Genomic DNA, 17,543 nt, shown 5'->3' with positions numbered 1-17,543 from the left:
TGATAAATATTCAAGAGATGAATTACACCAATAAAAGCCCATAAATACACAATCGAACAAGCCCGTCTCCCACTGTTAAGTCAAAGGTTTCTCTCTGAGCTTTAAATCACAAAGAGTCTGGATTTTATACATGTTTGGAAGATGTCAATAAGGAGCTATAGCTGCCTTTTTCTTAATTCTATCCAGAAGACAGGCTGCGTCTGCTTGCAGGCATTAATGACATCAGTAGCAGGCAGATACTTCCTTCTGCTCTTATTTGTTTCCCGTATGTGTGTTTGGATGACTTATCTGTTCTCTTCATCTAGCAAGTATGTTTGTTTGAGGCCTTTGACATATTTATTGATCATTAGTTTACCTGCCGGCTACAATGCAAATGTATGCATGCATCTCTGTGCATTCGGGGGTATGCATTCATGCACGCCTCTCCCTGCCAATATGCGTGACAGTGTACGCAACCCCCGTTGAGAACGCAGAACACCACTCCCAGCTTTAGCGTGTGGAACTATGACCTTTCTTTGTCAGCTTTGCTGTTTTGGAGTACCTCCAGTTTAAATAAAGTTTAAAGACATACAAAAGCAGGGCGGACCTGCATGCTGATCTTCTGGCTGTGTCCCCCGTTTCTTTTTTAACTTCCTTGTTAGTAAAACAATTGAGAATATTGCTGTTTAGCTAAAAAAAAAAAAAAATGCGCTGTTAAGATTAGTTGTGATAAAGACAAGGGCCTATTGTAATGCAAGGCTATGGTTATGCGAGCTGTGTTATCTAAGTTGGTTTTGCTGCTTGATTTGGTTACAAGGGTTAAGTTTCTGTTTCCTCATCATCTTTCCGAGAAGAAAGAAAGGGAAAAAGACATTATGAGAGATCAGGACTTTCTGGTTCAGGCCTCGGTCACCTGTGCACAAATGACAACAGAAACACTTACAGTAAATGTGAAAGCAAAAAAAATAAAAGATTTATTCTGATCAGCAGGGAGATTCTTGTAAATGATTTGCTGCATTCCATCACAAGCTAGTAAATGGTATGGTCTAATACATATAAAGGACATGTTAGCTCCTGTTAAACCTGATACTTCACAGTTTAAGTCATGTTAGTGAATTACAGAAATACAGAATTACTTTTAAAATCCCTTTAATAGTCCATAAAGCACTTAATGCTCCGGCCCCTGGGCATATGTCCATCTAATTTAAAATCCAATCTGCTCTCTCAGGTCATCAGATGGATTATTTTTTTTCTGTGGAACAACTTTCCTGCTGACTATAATCTAGTGTTTCAAAAGCAACATTAAAAATCTCTGTTTCTGCTTAACTGTTGGTTCGAAGGTTTGAAGATTTTTTTGTTTGTTGGTTGGTTTTTGTTGTCTTTTAACATAATGAGTTTTGTGTTAGAAGATGTACTATAAAAAGATGATTTTCATTCTATTTTCTAAACAATTCATGTATATTGATCTGTTTAGACTCATGATCACCTTCACACAGTCTGTGTAGATATTTGAACACACAAGCCCCGATGTGGGAAGAACTACCAGCTGACATGTGTGTACTGGTTGTGGGGACAACCAGTTTCAATCAGACAAACAGCTGGATATCATTAGCAGCCCACATGTATACTTTTACCTGAAGTAACCCTAAACTGTTTAGCTGTAGTTCTTCCAAAGAACCACTTAACATTTCTGTTGTATGCAGTAAAGCCCAAATTAAAGATTAGATGTTATACTACTGTACCGTCCCATCATGAATCATACTTGGGAAAAATCAAAGTGAACAGAATGGTAAAACTGTGCTCATTATGACCAATTAAAAGCAGCTGTTAGACCAAACAATACACAGCAAGTGTGGGGAAAATGTCACTATGGGAACCAGAGTGGGTCAGAATGCTGCTGTGGGGTCCTGTAGATGCTTCTGGGTGGGCAAGTCCACCATGTGTGGGCAAGGGTGTTATGTTAAATGTGTTTTTGTGTAGAGGTGCTGAGCAAGTAAGATTCAAGAGGAGTCTATGCAAGTGTTGCTATAATCATACAAATTGTAGCTGATGTGTTTTCTCTACTGATGTCCAGGCGGCCCCACAAGAAGGAAAAAGCATGGAAAGTCTGACTTATCTTAGGGTTTGGTGTTAGAAGTGCATTTTCTTTTCATATAGCCCTAATTCTCAATAATGATTAAATAATAGTAGAGAGAAAAAGTGGCACTAAATTTGTTTCCATGACTATTTTAATTAAAATTATTTAGGATTAGACGACTTTTACCAACCCTCCCAAAAACATGTTTAGCCCTTGAAGAACAAATGAGGAACAAATTAGCAACAGCAAGTCTTTCACAGAAAAACAATTGAAATTCTGATATTAAGGAATCATTAATCAGTGATTAGCAAAGTGTACAGATCTAATCTATCACATAAGTAGAAGTAAAATCATTTAAGGCTTTAAATGCAAACAGTATCACTTTATACTGGATTCTGTTGTCCACAGAGAGAAAGTAGGGCTACTAACAGGGAAGTAATGTGACCGCTCTTTCAGAGCAAATTGTATTACAAACTTTAGTAAATTCATCTACACTTTTTTACTTAAGTGTTGCTGATTGATCCTAATCTAAACCTTTAGTTTCACTAAAAAGGTAACTATTCTTGAAATATACAATAACCCCAAGAAGCTCTTCTTGCTTTTTTTTTAGTTTGTGTTTGTGTTCGCAGTTATTCTTTAGTTACTTAGTACTTAATGAATACTTCCTGATCAGTAAGCAAGTTTTTGTGTCCCTTCTTGTAATGACTTTAAAAACATCTCAACTGAATTCCTGGTGGTAAAAATGCATTGCCACCATTTCTGTGTTTTTGTTTTCATGCATAGATGAGTGCCTGCCTACGAAGCTACTGTTCAGACATGAGTAGCTGTTAGTGTTACCAGCCGCCACAATAAACACGCAGTTGACCTCACAGACCGCTCTGGCTACACTGTCATATACAAAACTCTGCTACTTGGATGGTGCAGTTTGTTTGTGTGTCCTTATAATACTTATGTTGTGGAGACATAAACGTGTTTGCGATACCGCACTGTGGGGACAGAAAGCAAATTGGCACACCTAAAACATTTCTTTCCAGTAACATCTTACACTTAGCAGCATATTAAAGAACTATAAAAGACTCTTTCAGAAGTGGTTGTTCATTAACAACTTGGCAACTTACATAAATTTGTTTGTAAAGCAATCTCAGAGAATAAGAATATTTGCAAAGTTATTTAAACCTTGACAGAAGAATTCCCAAAGTAAATTCTCCCCTGCAGAGAACAGTTTAAACATTTGCTAGATGTACCACTATAGCACTGGATAACTGAGTAAATCTTGTCTGCTTTATTTCCCTACTTGCTAGGTCAAAGGCTATCAGGAGCTGTCGCTACAACCACGACTGGCCTTAGGCTGCAGATCCTTGAAATATACTCAGATTTCTTGCTCGAGAGCTTTCGTGATTTCTCTAAAAGTGCAGTACATTTGCAGTTTGCTTCCAAGAGCACAGCTCCGACACATTCTCTTCAGAATTTCTTTTCAACGTGTTGTTCATTTTAGCCGTGAATTCAATCGGCCTGGCTTTATTAGATAAAACCAGACCACTTGAGATCTTTTGCATGACTTGCAATTCAAAGCTGCACCAGCGTGGCACTACTTAAAACCTATTCCCCGGCTGCTATTTGTCAATGCGCTCCAATTCCTCCATTCAATTAAAGCCAATCGTTGTGTATTTGTGCAGTGGGTTGAGAAACATCTTGAACGCCTCATGAGAAGATTAAAGCTGCCAACTCGAAAATTTGCCAACTCCCAAAACCTGTTCGACATGTGAACTGATGGGATTCTTTGCTACTATTATGCTGCTTCCTGGAATCTAAACCAAGACGTTACTCCAGCTCTTGCTGACAACTAAAAACCTTCCTTTACGTGAGAAGATGAGGGTTGGGAGTTAAGCTTATAAGTGAGGACTAGACTGTTAAAGATATAGGTAATCTTCTTATGATTAATCTCTATCCCAATGGTAGATTTCAGGTTTTATTTGCATTCTCTCTGTGGTCCCAGTACATATCTGTTAGTAGTGACCAGTTATGCATTGGTTGCATGCAGGTAACAGTCCCTATGGAGAAATGCATCAACTTTCATAAACAGTGACCACAACACAAAACAGGAAGTTTTGGTCGAGATATTTTCTGGTGAAACTGGAAGTACCAAAAGGTTCCTCGAGGCCAATGGGTGTCCAAGATTGCCATACAGTGAACCCTAATACCTTTGATAAACTTTCTCTGCTATCACCACCCTGAGGTGAATTTAAGTCAAACACTTGAACAGAAATAGGATGTAGTACAATGCACTTTGGTATCATCCTTAATTTCCCCTTAGGTTGAATAGTAACACTTACGAACACCCTTACTAGACTATGCAGCTCTACCAGCTCAATATTTGAGTAAGTCTGTTATGTCAACTACTGCTTTCATCCTGATAACCTTTAAGAAAAACTAGGGGAAACTACAAATCTTGACTTCTTGGAGAAGCAAAAACAGCCCCTTTGTGTTGGCTACAAGGGTCTTCAGTATAGAAATAGGCTGTTTAAATCCTTTAAATCATTATCAAGTTACAATCTAGAGGTTTCTTGGCGTTCCCTCCTGTTCACAATATTTTGGAAGACCCAGTCCTACATTGGCCTTGTTTTCATAATATTCAGGCAAGATCTCCCCTACAAGAAGCCAAGACATCCATGTAGCTATTTTTGGAAACAAGTCTTTTTTGTCCAAACAAGTGCAGCATGTTAATGTTTCTTTCCGCCTCTGGAAAGTCTGGGAAATTTGATTAAGGCACTGAAAATAAGGTCAATGAAACCTTAAATGAAAGCACTGAATCACAATCTTTTTACATGCATGCCAGAGGAAAGGCTAGGAATGTTTTAGTTCTTGTATTCTGATGACCCTGCTTCACATCTTGATGTAGATCTGATTTGTTCATCCAAAGTCCCATTTCATTGAGAGCTAAAAGGTCAGTGTTAAAGGTGCTTTAATTTAGCAATCGAACCAAGATCTGTTTTCTAAAATTTCCTTCCTTCCAGCTTTTAACAGACAAAAACATCTACCCACACTGACAACATTAGTTACAAGTCAAGGCCCGAAGGGAAAGCGGCTGCCTGACAGGTTCATGATTTCACTTCTTTTCCCAGAGTTTTTTATATTCGGGGTTTTTTTTCGTCCAGCAGCTGCAGACAAAGCCAAATCAGCGCTCAGAGGTTGATTCATTAATTCATGGATGGCCTGTCCAAGAATTTTAGAGTTTTCTAATGAAGTAGTGTTATTTTGTGAAACACGAAGCTGGGAAAAAATATGTTTTGGTTTATAGCTCAGTGAGGCGCTAAGGAAGTGGGACAGCGGCGATAATATTTTTGTGGTTTCTTGATCTGAAAAAGCAATGATGATAGGTTACGATGGGCTCTGATCACAAGCCAAAACCACAGTATTCCTTACAGTCAGTGACAGACTGGGGGAAAACAAAAGGATGGACAACACTGTGGTTTAGGGAGGTAACTGTTTTTAGAAGTGGGACCTGAGCGGCTGGAAAAATTTGGAAATGATTGGAGGACACAGTGCAGAAAGGAGTTCAGTGGTTGTTTAATTGGTAAAGGAATGAGAGCTGACAGATGATCAGGCTGGTCTTATTACTCAGCTCAGAAACAAAATGTTGATATGAGAGGGAGAATAAGTGTGTATATGTGTGTTTGACAGAGAGAGGAAGGAAAAGACTGGATTTAGAAAGACTTTAGGCAATGACTAAAAGGGGTCTCCTCTTTATGCCAGGAGAGACATATCTGCCGATTCCCAAGGACGGATAGCACTTCAAGTGCAGCATCATCCTGGATTTAAGATAATGTAAAAGCAGCTAAAACTTCCCATCCAATGAACCAAGGGCTAATCAGCTAACACACAGTCTGGGAACCCATCGACTATCATTACATGGCCTAGCCTCTGGGGATGATGTCCAGTATTTCAAGGGTACCAGTTAGGCTAGCGGATATCCAGTCCAAGACTTCCTGCACCATGATGAAAATGAAAAAAGTGAATAAAAAAGACTGCTTTCCTCCATAAAGCCTGCTCAAACTTACAGTAAATCGACAACAAATGAAAACCAGAAAGCTCCTGGTACTTAAAATCTGTCCCTTTTGAACACGACATGCAAAGAAACAACACATGTCAATATGAAAGCTGATTTCACTTCAAGTGACTTCAGATGTTGCTTTGCCTTTTTCAATTTATCATCACTCAAGGGAAAGACGAGCAAAAAGGCCGTTTTAGGTGAGCGCCTCATTCTTGGGAAAGTTTGTTGTTTTTGCTTGATTTTTTTTTTTTTTTTATTTGCTGATCAGTCACTTAATGATTTTTCCCCACAGAACTGAAACCCTGGTGTTTCTGATATGACACATTTTATAGCACAACTTGCACAATTAAAATTTGCAGGGTTTTCAAAAACAAAGGTGCATTGTTCTGCCGTGGTCTTTTTATTGTCCATGTGCTGTTCCTATTATTACGTTTCCTCTTTTAAAAAGAACGTAGTGATATTAAGTTGCCCTTTCTCTGTATTTCTGTTTTGCCACTTTGAAGACTGGTTTCTTGTGTTTTTACTTCCATTCTTTGTTCTTTTCCATCTTTCATTATTGTCCAGTTAAGCTGACCTGCTTCTTATTTACAGGTCCTTTTGTGTCTGTATTTTTTTGTATATACAATACACCCACATGTGACAGTGACTTCATTTTTACATCTTTCAACCCTTTTCCAATACCAAAATTATTCATCCTATACCACCACTCCAATACCATATGCTGTGGTTTAGTCTCTTTTGATGACACATGTATAGAAAATAATGGAAATGTTTTAGTTGCCATGTGATGGAAGCCATATGGATCTTTACAGTGAAGACTGGAAACAAGAGGAGAGCCGCTTTTTGTAGAAGGCAAATGCAATTTGTTTACATCACAATAATATTCACGTGTTTCTTGGCAACTCCAAGACTCGTAAAAGACTCTGTAGAGGTATTTATGTTCATCACCTGGCTAATTTTGTACAGGCACTGTTTTGGTGGCTATTATAGCTTATTAGCTCGAGGAGGGTCTCTGTTAATGTACAACATTTGTATAATTTAATACGCTTCCACTAAAAGAAAATGGTCTTTAATCTAAAGCCAAAAACATGGTTTCTCTTAGAGGACTTCTAATAAAAGAATTGTAGGGGTTTGTTGTTGCTGTTGTTGTTTTTGGGGGGTTGGTATAAGCACTGCCTGTTATCAAGCATCAATAATTAATACAAAAACTGATGTGAATATATTAATTTAGTAAACCGAAAGCTAACGCTGCAGTTGAGCTGAGATTCTTAAAAACCGAAACCTTACGATTGCTGCCAGGTTTATAAACATGAGCAGCAGGGATGACAGTTATGAGATAGCTCTGTTAGGAGCATCAATGCCCTCAAATCTCATGAGCAACATTTATCAGCACTTTATAGCCATGTTGACCGAGCAAACAATGTGATAACACACAGTGCTGCACCAGCTGTTGGCACACACACACACACACACACACACACACACACACACACACACACACACACAGCTGTAGCCACAGCCTAATGAGCATTCCAGTGTGGGAACACAAATATCCTCTTTTTAAGTGTCAAGCTGTCAACCCAAGGTCGTGTGTGTCTGAGTGTGGTGGGTCTCTATATCTGTACTCAATCAGATAGCATAATGTATAGCAGCAGACTCCTGTCCTGCTCCCTGTGAACTTACTAATAATCTCTGCAACACATCACTGCTCTATTAATCATTCGCCTCTTTTAGCACAACTCCTTCCTCGTTTTAGTTACCTTAATTTAGAGACACCTTTTTTACCACATTTTGTGGTGAACAAACATGGCATTTTTCCCCTGTGCTTTAGAAGTTTTACAATTTAAGATCAGAGTGATTTTAAATTTACGGAGCATGGCCACATGTAGTGAAACCAGACTTATCAGTGAGAAGCAGGAAAGACTGAAGTATAAATGAAAACCACAAACTTGTTAAACGAACCCAAAAACACAGTTTTGTGCTGCCTCATGGCAATAATTAGCAGGTTGACACATTAAAGTGTTTGTCAGAAAGAAAGAAGAAAAAGAGCAATGTTTTTCCCCCCTGATTGCTTGATTTAACTGTAATGACACTGGAAATTGTGCTGGTTCTACTTTTCACAGTTGAATGATAAAATATTTCAAAATTATATATGGCGGTACGGTGATTACAAAAAAAAAGTCTTGTCACAGTATAACTAATCTTCAGCTTTGAATCTTTTTGAATGAATCTTTGGATTCGTTGTCATTTCTGTATAACGTGAGCTCCAGCAGACGGTAAGCTTAGCTTAGCCTAGCTTAGCAGAATAACCATGAACTGGAAATAAGCTACTCTAAAACCAGAAAACCAAATCCACTTTGGAGTCGGGAGACAGACACTATCTCTACTTTTAAGATTAGGCTTACACCTTTCCTTTTGCTAGCATATAGTTAGGCTGGTAGTACCACTGAATCTTATCTACTTGATTAGTCTACTGCTGTGTTGTGGACTCCATGATGCATTGAGTATTTCTTTTTCACCTTGCTCACTCACACTTGTTAATAGACCTCTCTGCATTGAATCACACTTGTTATTAATCTCTGTCTGTCTGTCTCTGTCTCTCCTTTTCTCACCCCAGCCAGTCGCAGCAGATGGCCCCGCCCCTCCCTGAGCCTGGTTCTGCCGGAGGTTTCTTCCTGTTAAAAGGGAGTTTTTCCTTCCCACTGTTGCCAAAGTGCTTGCTCATAGGGGGGCATATGATTGTTGGGTTTTTCTCTGTATGCATTATTGTAGGGTCTACCTTACAATAGAAAACACCATGAGGCGACTGTTGTTGTGATTTGGCGCTGTATAAATAAAACTGAATTGAAAACATTTCAAATTGAATTGAGTTAAAACCTCAAGCACACAGGCCTAAAGACTAGTTGGCAACCATCTGGCAACTACTGTTCACGAGGGAAAAATGTTTGCTGCATAGTTTCTAGTGTGAAATTGGGCACAAAATGGTAGACCTTAAATACGACTCTTTTGGTCACTAGCAGGTTGCCAGTAGTTTGCATGGCATTGCAGACCTTTCTGTAAACACTCACCAACTACTCCACGCAAAACTGGGAATGTTCACCTTCAAAGTAAGAGTTGTGCCTCACTGTTGAAACCAACACATTTCAAAAGGTGCAACTTTGACTTTGGAGGTGAACGTTCTCCGGTTCTATATCGGTTTTAATACTGTGTTTGCATTTCAACCTGTGCGACTGTAGCAGTCTGTTGGAACACAAATTTTTCTCCACTGGCTGGAGGTTCCCAGGGGGGTCACCAGCTGCACTTTAGGCCTGTGTGACTGATGCTTAACTCACTCAAAAAGTAAAAAAAAAAATTTAAAAAAATGCTTTTTTACACAATAACTGGAATTTAAAAATCTAACTTGCTATTTGAAGTTGCAGGAATTTCAAATTGCAAAAAAAAAGGGAAAATGATTTTTGTACATTATGCTATGCTAAACTTTGGCCTCCATGTTTATCTTGAAAACTTAAACCCACAGTTTGGCAGTATCACATTCATACTTTCTGTCTTCTTGGACAAACACTCTGCCTTTAATATTAAATATGAGATGCCTTAAATGACAATATTCTCACTGGACAACAGCAAAAATAACCCTGGAGTATTTTTGGTAAAATTCATAGCTTAACTTGTGTTTATAACGTGGATGTCAAGGAAGTGTGCCTATCTTTCTTGTTTCTGTGTATATACTGCTTCACGGTAGGTTAACGGCTTTAAATATTCAAATCAAATCCTCCTCTGTCACTACTCTTACTCTTTCAACTCTCGGGTCCAATTTCTCTCCTTGCCTACCTCTATCTTCATGAAATCCTTGCTTTCTTTTTCATCCTGCTCCAACTGACCTGGCCATGAAAACACTGAGTGCACATCCAGACCCACGCACAGACGCCACACTGTGTTCCATGGACATGTCTCCACAAGACTCCCAATGTGTGTGTGTGATATAGAAAGCAGAGGAATCACCTTTCTTCTCTGAAAGCCTCTCTCTTATGGGTTAAAAAGACCAAAATATTTTATGATCATGGTATCTTATTAAGCCCAACCAATTATGACAGAAAAAAGCCAGAATTGTTTATTTGCTCCAGCCAACACGTCTGATTTATATTTGTCAAGAGGTTATTTAACAGACGTCACTGTGACCTTGTCATTTTAATTTAAGTCACGTAGACGTGAGGTTAAAAGCAACGCCAGCTATATTCGTCTTCCACCTTCTTGAAGTAATCATGTACATGCAAGCCTCTTCTTTCCTCATTCTGTAGCTCGTTTTATGTTTTACACCATTGTAAACACCTTACGTAACTTTGGAGATGTGCCCAGGCCCTGTTTAGATGCACGCGCGCACACACACACACACCAGCTGCCAAAGAATCACTTAACTTGCAATTCTCATAAAAGGCAAAAAGAAAACCTCTACTTGTGTCACTCTTGAAAAATCCATCCCACCCTTGAGTCCTGAAACTGACTGTAACTCGATTCCCCGATGTGGACCTGAAGCATAGCACACGGAGACTACGGGGGGGGCAGGAGGTGAAAAGAGAGCGAGGGAGATTTGTGTATTCTGGCAGTGGAGCCTGGTGTACGGTGGTTAGTTACTAGTAGCTTTGAATTAAATCTAAATATTTGCAGTGACAGATTTCATTTTTCTCAAAACTGTTTGCTAATCATGAACATGCGAGTGTGTGCAAAAGAGAAGTTAAAGCTTGAATGTCAGTCTCTCTCGCTGTCTGTCACACACACACACACACTATTGCCCACCCATTGACACCAAACCCCCTGTTATGCACACGTGCTGCACCCCCTCCGCACATGCATGTATTTCCATTCTCGTTAAGGAAACCACTGGTTCTTTAATGGTAACTTTAACCTTGGCCTTCACCAATAAAACCTAATCCAGTGTGAAAGGCTGGGGTAAATATACGGCTGATTTATGTACCAGTGAAACAACTGGCTCATTTTATTCAATCCTGTGATCCGAGTTTGCGTCAGAAAGGCCTTGGCAAGAACGTCCGAGCCCACACAGGGAGGCAACGAGACTTTTGCTTGTCTAGTGAAGTGCTTTTTGAAACAAGTTGCCAAACAAACCCTGTGGATCGGTTGCACTTGAAGAGCCACAGGCATCTTTGATGGGCTGTTATTCGTGAATTAAATGGCCTACCCCTGCGCACAGATCAGCAGCCCAGCAGTGTGAGCTGTAGACAGCAATCAAACACAGCAGAGCCCATATTAAATCAGCTCTAGGAAGGGACATTAAGTTCTTGCTACCAGATTCCCAGTTTAATTTTGGTGCGAGTGAATGTTAAACTAGTCAGTTTGTCCAGTCTGCTCTTCTACTTTCACTCTGTTAAAAAGAAAAATATCAACTGAAAGTTTGATTTTTTTTTACTAGTTTTACGGCTGTCAAATTAAAACATTTTTCTTTGAGACAGGCTGGGAGAAATGTAAAATGTAATTTAAAAGATGGGCACAGCTACTTTGACATTACTGATTGGTTTGTTCGGTTTTGAAGTCTTAATTTTGGGATCAGTTTTTTTTTTTCAAACACAGCAGTGGCTTACAAAATGTTATAAAAAGTAAACAGAAATAAAAATCCCAAATCACTGTTTAAAACTAAAAATGATTTATTAGACAAATAAGAAACCTAATTCACAGTTTTATTCCTAATTTTGAGTCGGCACACTGGCAGAATAAGCAGAAATTAATTAAGTATAGGATTCAACCACTAAAGTTATTTTTTCTATTCAGAATTGTAAGTAAATAGCTGGAATTTGGAATCTTAATACTAAAACTTAAAACTTAATACTATTATTTTTTCTTGCTTTTTTGTAAAACAGTAAATTTGAAAATTTGAGGAAAACAAAAATAAATATATTTTTGCATTACAAATATGAATTTTGATTCCAAAGTTTGTGAATGCTGATGAATTAAACAAAAAAAAGACTTTTAGTAATTAGCAACAGTGTTAATTTCGCTCTTGCACTGGGTGGTGGTCTAATAAATTTGTGGAGCACTACAGTTTCTGATTAACTTCCTGTAAAAAAGTCCATCACCTGCAGTTTTGTTACGTTTCCCCATGCTGAATATCTCAAACAAGTCGATCTAAGAACAAAAATGAACAGATTGCTTTGAAATGTAGCCGTTCCCTCAAAAACATCTGAGCGGGTGTTTGTTTGCATTGTGACTTCAAGATGTCAAACAGCTCAGCTCAGAAGCCAGCTTCTTGGCTTGGCTTCTGCTTTGACCTTTAACCTATAAAGTAACCTAATACTAATCTCTAATCAAAAATGTAAAGTAATTCTACACCTGAAACCAAAACTGTGAAGGGTACGCTGTAAGCCGTGTATTTTTCAGTATTTTGAAGATTTTTTTTCCTGAGCTTGGAAGCGATCTGTTCATAACACAGATAAAATCATGAGAACACATACATAAAAAGACACACTTAAATCGCACAAATACAGATTACAAAAAGTGCTGATCTTTGGGGGTGAACAGGCCACACACACACACCCTAACAAGCGTCCACAATAAGTAAAAACGACATCTGTGTAAATCTGGCCACACACACACACACATACACAGACACACACACACACACCGGCTCTATTGTTGCATGTAAGGGTGAGTCAGACCCTATCAGTGAACCCAAACAATAATAAAGTGAAGTTTAAGGAATGGAATGCCAGTCAGTCAAACACAAAAGGACAGATAACGCCAAAAAGCCCCAAATTTCACACAAATTTACAGAAATGGCATGAGAACCCAAAGTCTTGCAGGATACGGATCTGGAGGCTTGTGTGCGATAAAAGAAGTTTCCTTACAAAAATACGAGACTTGTAATTCACTGCATCGTAGCAAACGCAGCTTAATCTAATCTCTACCTCTTTCTTGGAAGTGAAGATTTTAAAAGAAAAAAAGACGTCCAACATATCTGATAAATTACTTGTATAAAAAAGTAATTTCCTCATTTTAAGAAGAACCCACTAGTAGTTTTTGTGAAATTCTTTAGAACCAAGTCTTCAGTACGTCATCATGATCAGTAACTTTTATCTCTTGACTGGATGAAACATGATGATTTTGCTGTTAAAAAATGCATTTAAAGACTTTTGCAGACCAGGTGAAACTCAGTAAACCACCCATCAATCCATCCATTTTCTCCCATTTCTCCCACTCATCCCACTGGCGTCTATCCCAGCTGTCATAGGGTGAGAGCTGTGGTACACCGTGGACAGGCTGCCAGTCTATCATATGGCTATCATGGAGAAACTGGTAAACATTCACACCTATGGGCAATTCCACATTATCAGGTTATCTAACAAGCATGTCCTTTGGACTCCAGACGCAGGTACAATTCCACTGAGGAAGGGCCCAGCGGGCTGGTGGAGTCAAACCTAGGACTAGAGTCTGACCGATATAGGAATTTTAAAAGTGATACTGATACCGATATTTGGTGAGTTTAAAAATCTGATATATTGGCTGATATTTTTTTCTTTCCGATACATGAAACAAACAGATTTACATAAAATTTCATACATACATTTCAAACATATTGTAAACAATGAAGTTACAAAGGGCCCTCTGGTGGACATACTATGCGACAACAACAGCCATAACATGGTTGAAGGGTGTCTCTTCTATTTCTTTATTACCGTTTTAAATATTCATTTATTAACAGTTATAAATGCAGATACAGCTATGTCTGCCGGACTCTTACCAGGACCTTCTTGCTCTGAGGTGACAGTACTAACCACAACACCACCAAATACAAACAAAGGCTTAAAAGCCAGTTTCTCAAATAATATGCATATTTTTTCTTCATTAACAAACTAAAGGTTGTTAAAAAGTTGCATGAACTGAGAAAATTCTGATAAAAGACATTTGGTCTTATTTATTTATTTATTTAATCAGCATTTGGTAATCAAAGAAATGTTCATTAGAACTAAATATCTAAAATGTTTTAAGTCTTTAAGCTCTTAATACACCACCTCTGGACATTTAGCAAGCGCAAAACTAATCTGGTGCAGCCACTGTCATTGTCCACGGTCACTGGTAAATGGTGACTGATTGATATTACTCATCGAGACCGATACTGGCCAATACTGAGGTTCGGCACAGAAGAGTACTGTGGCACTCTAACCAATCACTGAACAGGCTTTAATTTAGTGTTAATGTCTTTCCATGTTAACTCTTTAGGATGTGACTCTGCCAAAAGAGTTTTTCCTTCTAATTATCCTGCTTATTTCAAAGTAACGCTCCCAACATTCAGAGAACATGTATATTTATGCCTGATGCGATTCACTGTTTTTCTGAGCATGCTTGATCCAGCAGCAAAGGACACAAAACGAAGAGCGGGCGCGCGACACACCCATGAGCTCAGAAGCTTCGGTGTTTACATGTGTCTGTTTGCTTGTATGTGAATGCCACTGCTGTGAGGCAGCGCCGGAGAATTCCTCTTTGTACGATGGTTATTGTTGCAAACATCTTTTGTCTTAAAACAACCAGCACAGGCATGGGGTGTAACTCTATTGCAATTCAAAGAAGGGCCTGTTTCCAGAATAGCTGGCCTTCGCATGAGAACCGGGGGATTCCCCACATGCAATTCATTTAGTCTCTGTCCAGTATCATCTCTAAACTATTCCTTGTGCGATTTCCTTCTCTGACATGTCAAACAAAAAAAGTTTTTTAAAAAAACCCCAGAAAGACTGAAATCAAGTGAACTGCTTATAAAATAACCTTTTAACCCCATACCAAGATTCTCTATCTTGACATTAAAAGTCAGTAAATCCTGTTTATGGTAAGTTGCTCAATTTCTGATACAGGATTGTTACTTTTATGCCAAGTGAGTCTAAGTTTGATAAGCACAGATGAGGTCACAGCATTAAAACCACCTGTCTAATAGTGTATAGGTCATGTTGCTAATGTTAAGACAATGTTATGTGTTTCAGGCTGGACTCTCTGATTTGATGGGGATTTCAAAAATAACCGCAAACAATAAAATACATGGTTTTATAATGGTTTTATGTTTTCACATGATGTCATCTTTGGACCACAGATTGGACCATTTCAGTCCTGCCAAACTTCTCTGACTCTCTTTGTCACTTTGAATGCAAACCTGTTATATCATGAATGAAACAAGTGGCCATGAAGCATATCCAATGCAAAATGTCATTTTTCTTCTTCCATGCGTCACACGCTTACAGGTGTTGATCTCATATACACATGGACAGCGCACCACTGAAGCAGATTTCATGCACCATCAGGATCATACATCAGTTTCTTTCATTCCTGCGGAACAATATATGTGCACCTCCCACTGCAGTGTGTCAGAAATCACAGGCAACGCTTCTCAGCACATTTCCTTAATGCCAAAAATAAACTTCTGCTGTATAACTAGCAGTTCTGACTGATAAGCCTATCTCTCCTGTATTTCATGTCCCCTCCTACACTCCGCTGCACCATCAGCAATGACTCCAATTGTCATCGTGTACTTTCCCCTGCTGGGACTCGATGAGCAGCAGCTCACTGACGCCACTTGTGTTCTTCCAAGGAGCACATGTGCAACAGAACAAGTCGCTGCAGTAGCGTTTTATTGATTACTAGACGAGTAAATAAAACCGAACCCAGTGGAAGAGGAGCCCACATCCACACATCCATCGGCGACGTGCATATTTCTGCACACATCTGTAGCTCACTTAAAAGCATTCTTGCCCTACAGCTTCTCTCCACTTGCTGCCCTAACCAAATGGCTCCAATGTGTGTGCGTGTGTGTGTGTGTGTTTTGTTGTTTTGTTTTTTACACACGCAGGTAAGCTCGTGGATTTCCGTCTACCTTGACTGCTTGTAAATTCCGCGTTCCGTTGTTTAACAAGTCCGATCAGGCAAATCTGCCTTCGGAGCGTCCGGCAACTCAAACTCCCGGGCCGAACTTTACTCATAAACCCCATTCCAGAAACAAATGAAGAAAAAACTGTGTAAACCCGCTTAACTCTATAATAAATAAATAAATAAACCAGCAGCAATGCTCCTATAACATTTCTTAATGACCTGCAGCAGCTCTGCTGTTGAATGCCTTGTTTCCCTCGACTTTTGTGTGACTGTTATTATTATTTACTTATTCATTTTGCAGTACTCCAAATACTGTGCACAGATTTTGTGTGTGGGTATGTTTTTTCAGCCTTGCAACAATATTCAGAGTGTGTATGTGACGCTGAGCTGTGAATTTGAACGCACACTGGATCTGTTTCTTGGAAGTTCCGAGCCCAGCGAGGACCTCTCTCGAGAAGCTCTCTGGTAAATCGGGCCAACACAGGAACCACATGTGGCTCCAAATACAAACAAACAAAAGAGGGGAAAAAAGGTTAAAGTGAGTGGAAACCAGCTCTCACCTGTGATATCGACATATTCAGGTAGACAAAGAGTCCCGTGGTCGAAGCAATCTGCAACACCACCACCACTATCACCACCATAGCCACCCACATCTTGGACGGCGTCTCCCGGCGCGCTGCCGCGTTCGGCCCGCCTGCCGGGACCATCATGTAGGTGGTTGATTCGCTGCTCACCGATCTGAAATAATCCTGTTGCTGTGCGCTCGGAGTGGCCATGGCATTCCCGACGCATGAGTGAACCATTAAAACCAAGGGAGCAGCGAAACGACAATAGCCTCCACAGACCTGAGCGACTGACCGAAAATTAGAGCAAAATTAGATTTCCATGAGACGGCAGCTGCCAGCGCAGCTTCTCACTCGGAGCTCAGCTCAGCGGGAGAGGGAAGGGGAGGACAAGAGAGGAGAGGAGCGCGGGCAAGAGAGGAGAAAGACCTGAAAGTTAAAGTTCGGATGTGTCCATGTCCGCTGAGCGCTCAGCTGCCGTTTAAAGCGGGGCTGGAGCCGCAAAAGGAGGCAGAGAGCACAGCAGAGAGGGGCTGGTTTAACCTCTTCATCACCCTGGAGCTGTGGAGGAATTCGCTCTCTCTCTCACACACACACACTCTCTCTCTCTCTCCCGTGCACTGTTCTTTCAGTTTCAGCGCGGACTCTGCTGCCAAACGTTTCAAAAACACAAACTAAAACAGAGAGATTAACTTCAACTTCAAGGGTTCATTATTTCCTTAAATTTACTGTTTGTTACTGATTTTTTTTTAAATCTACATTTCAACTTTCACACACACACACACACACACACACACACACACACACACACACACACACAATGTTTTTAATGATCTGTGGTGTCCATATGTCACTTGTACTGTGTGCAGGTCTAGGCTCTTGGGGGAGTCCCATGATGGTTCATTGAGAGTTTCTTCTTCAGTCACCTTTTTTTTTCACTCACTATGTGTTTATACACCTCTGCATTTAATCATTAGTTATTATTCATCTCTGGCTCTCTTCCACAGCATGTTTTTGT

General features: G+C 39.7%; 1 protein-coding gene across 1 annotated transcript in view; it reads right to left on the bottom strand.

Moving 5' to 3' along the window:
* Positions 1-17,096, bottom strand: part of tnfsf10l (TNF superfamily member 10, like) — a 75,276-nt gene extending 58,180 nt beyond the window's left edge. The window contains exon 1 of the mRNA XM_003453932.5: positions 16,523-17,096. Within this exon, the coding sequence (XP_003453980.2) occupies positions 16,523-16,765 (243 nt within the window). The 5' untranslated portion in view covers positions 16,766-17,096. The remainder of the gene's footprint in view (positions 1-16,522) is intronic.
* Between the last annotated feature and the right edge of the window lie 447 nt (positions 17,097-17,543).

This window comes from Oreochromis niloticus, linkage group LG3 (assembly GCF_001858045.2).
Source record: "Oreochromis niloticus isolate F11D_XX linkage group LG3, O_niloticus_UMD_NMBU, whole genome shotgun sequence".
In the NCBI taxonomy this organism is placed as follows: Eukaryota; Metazoa; Chordata; class Actinopteri; order Cichliformes; family Cichlidae; genus Oreochromis; species Oreochromis niloticus.
This window is presented reverse-complemented; position numbering and strand designations above follow the sequence as displayed.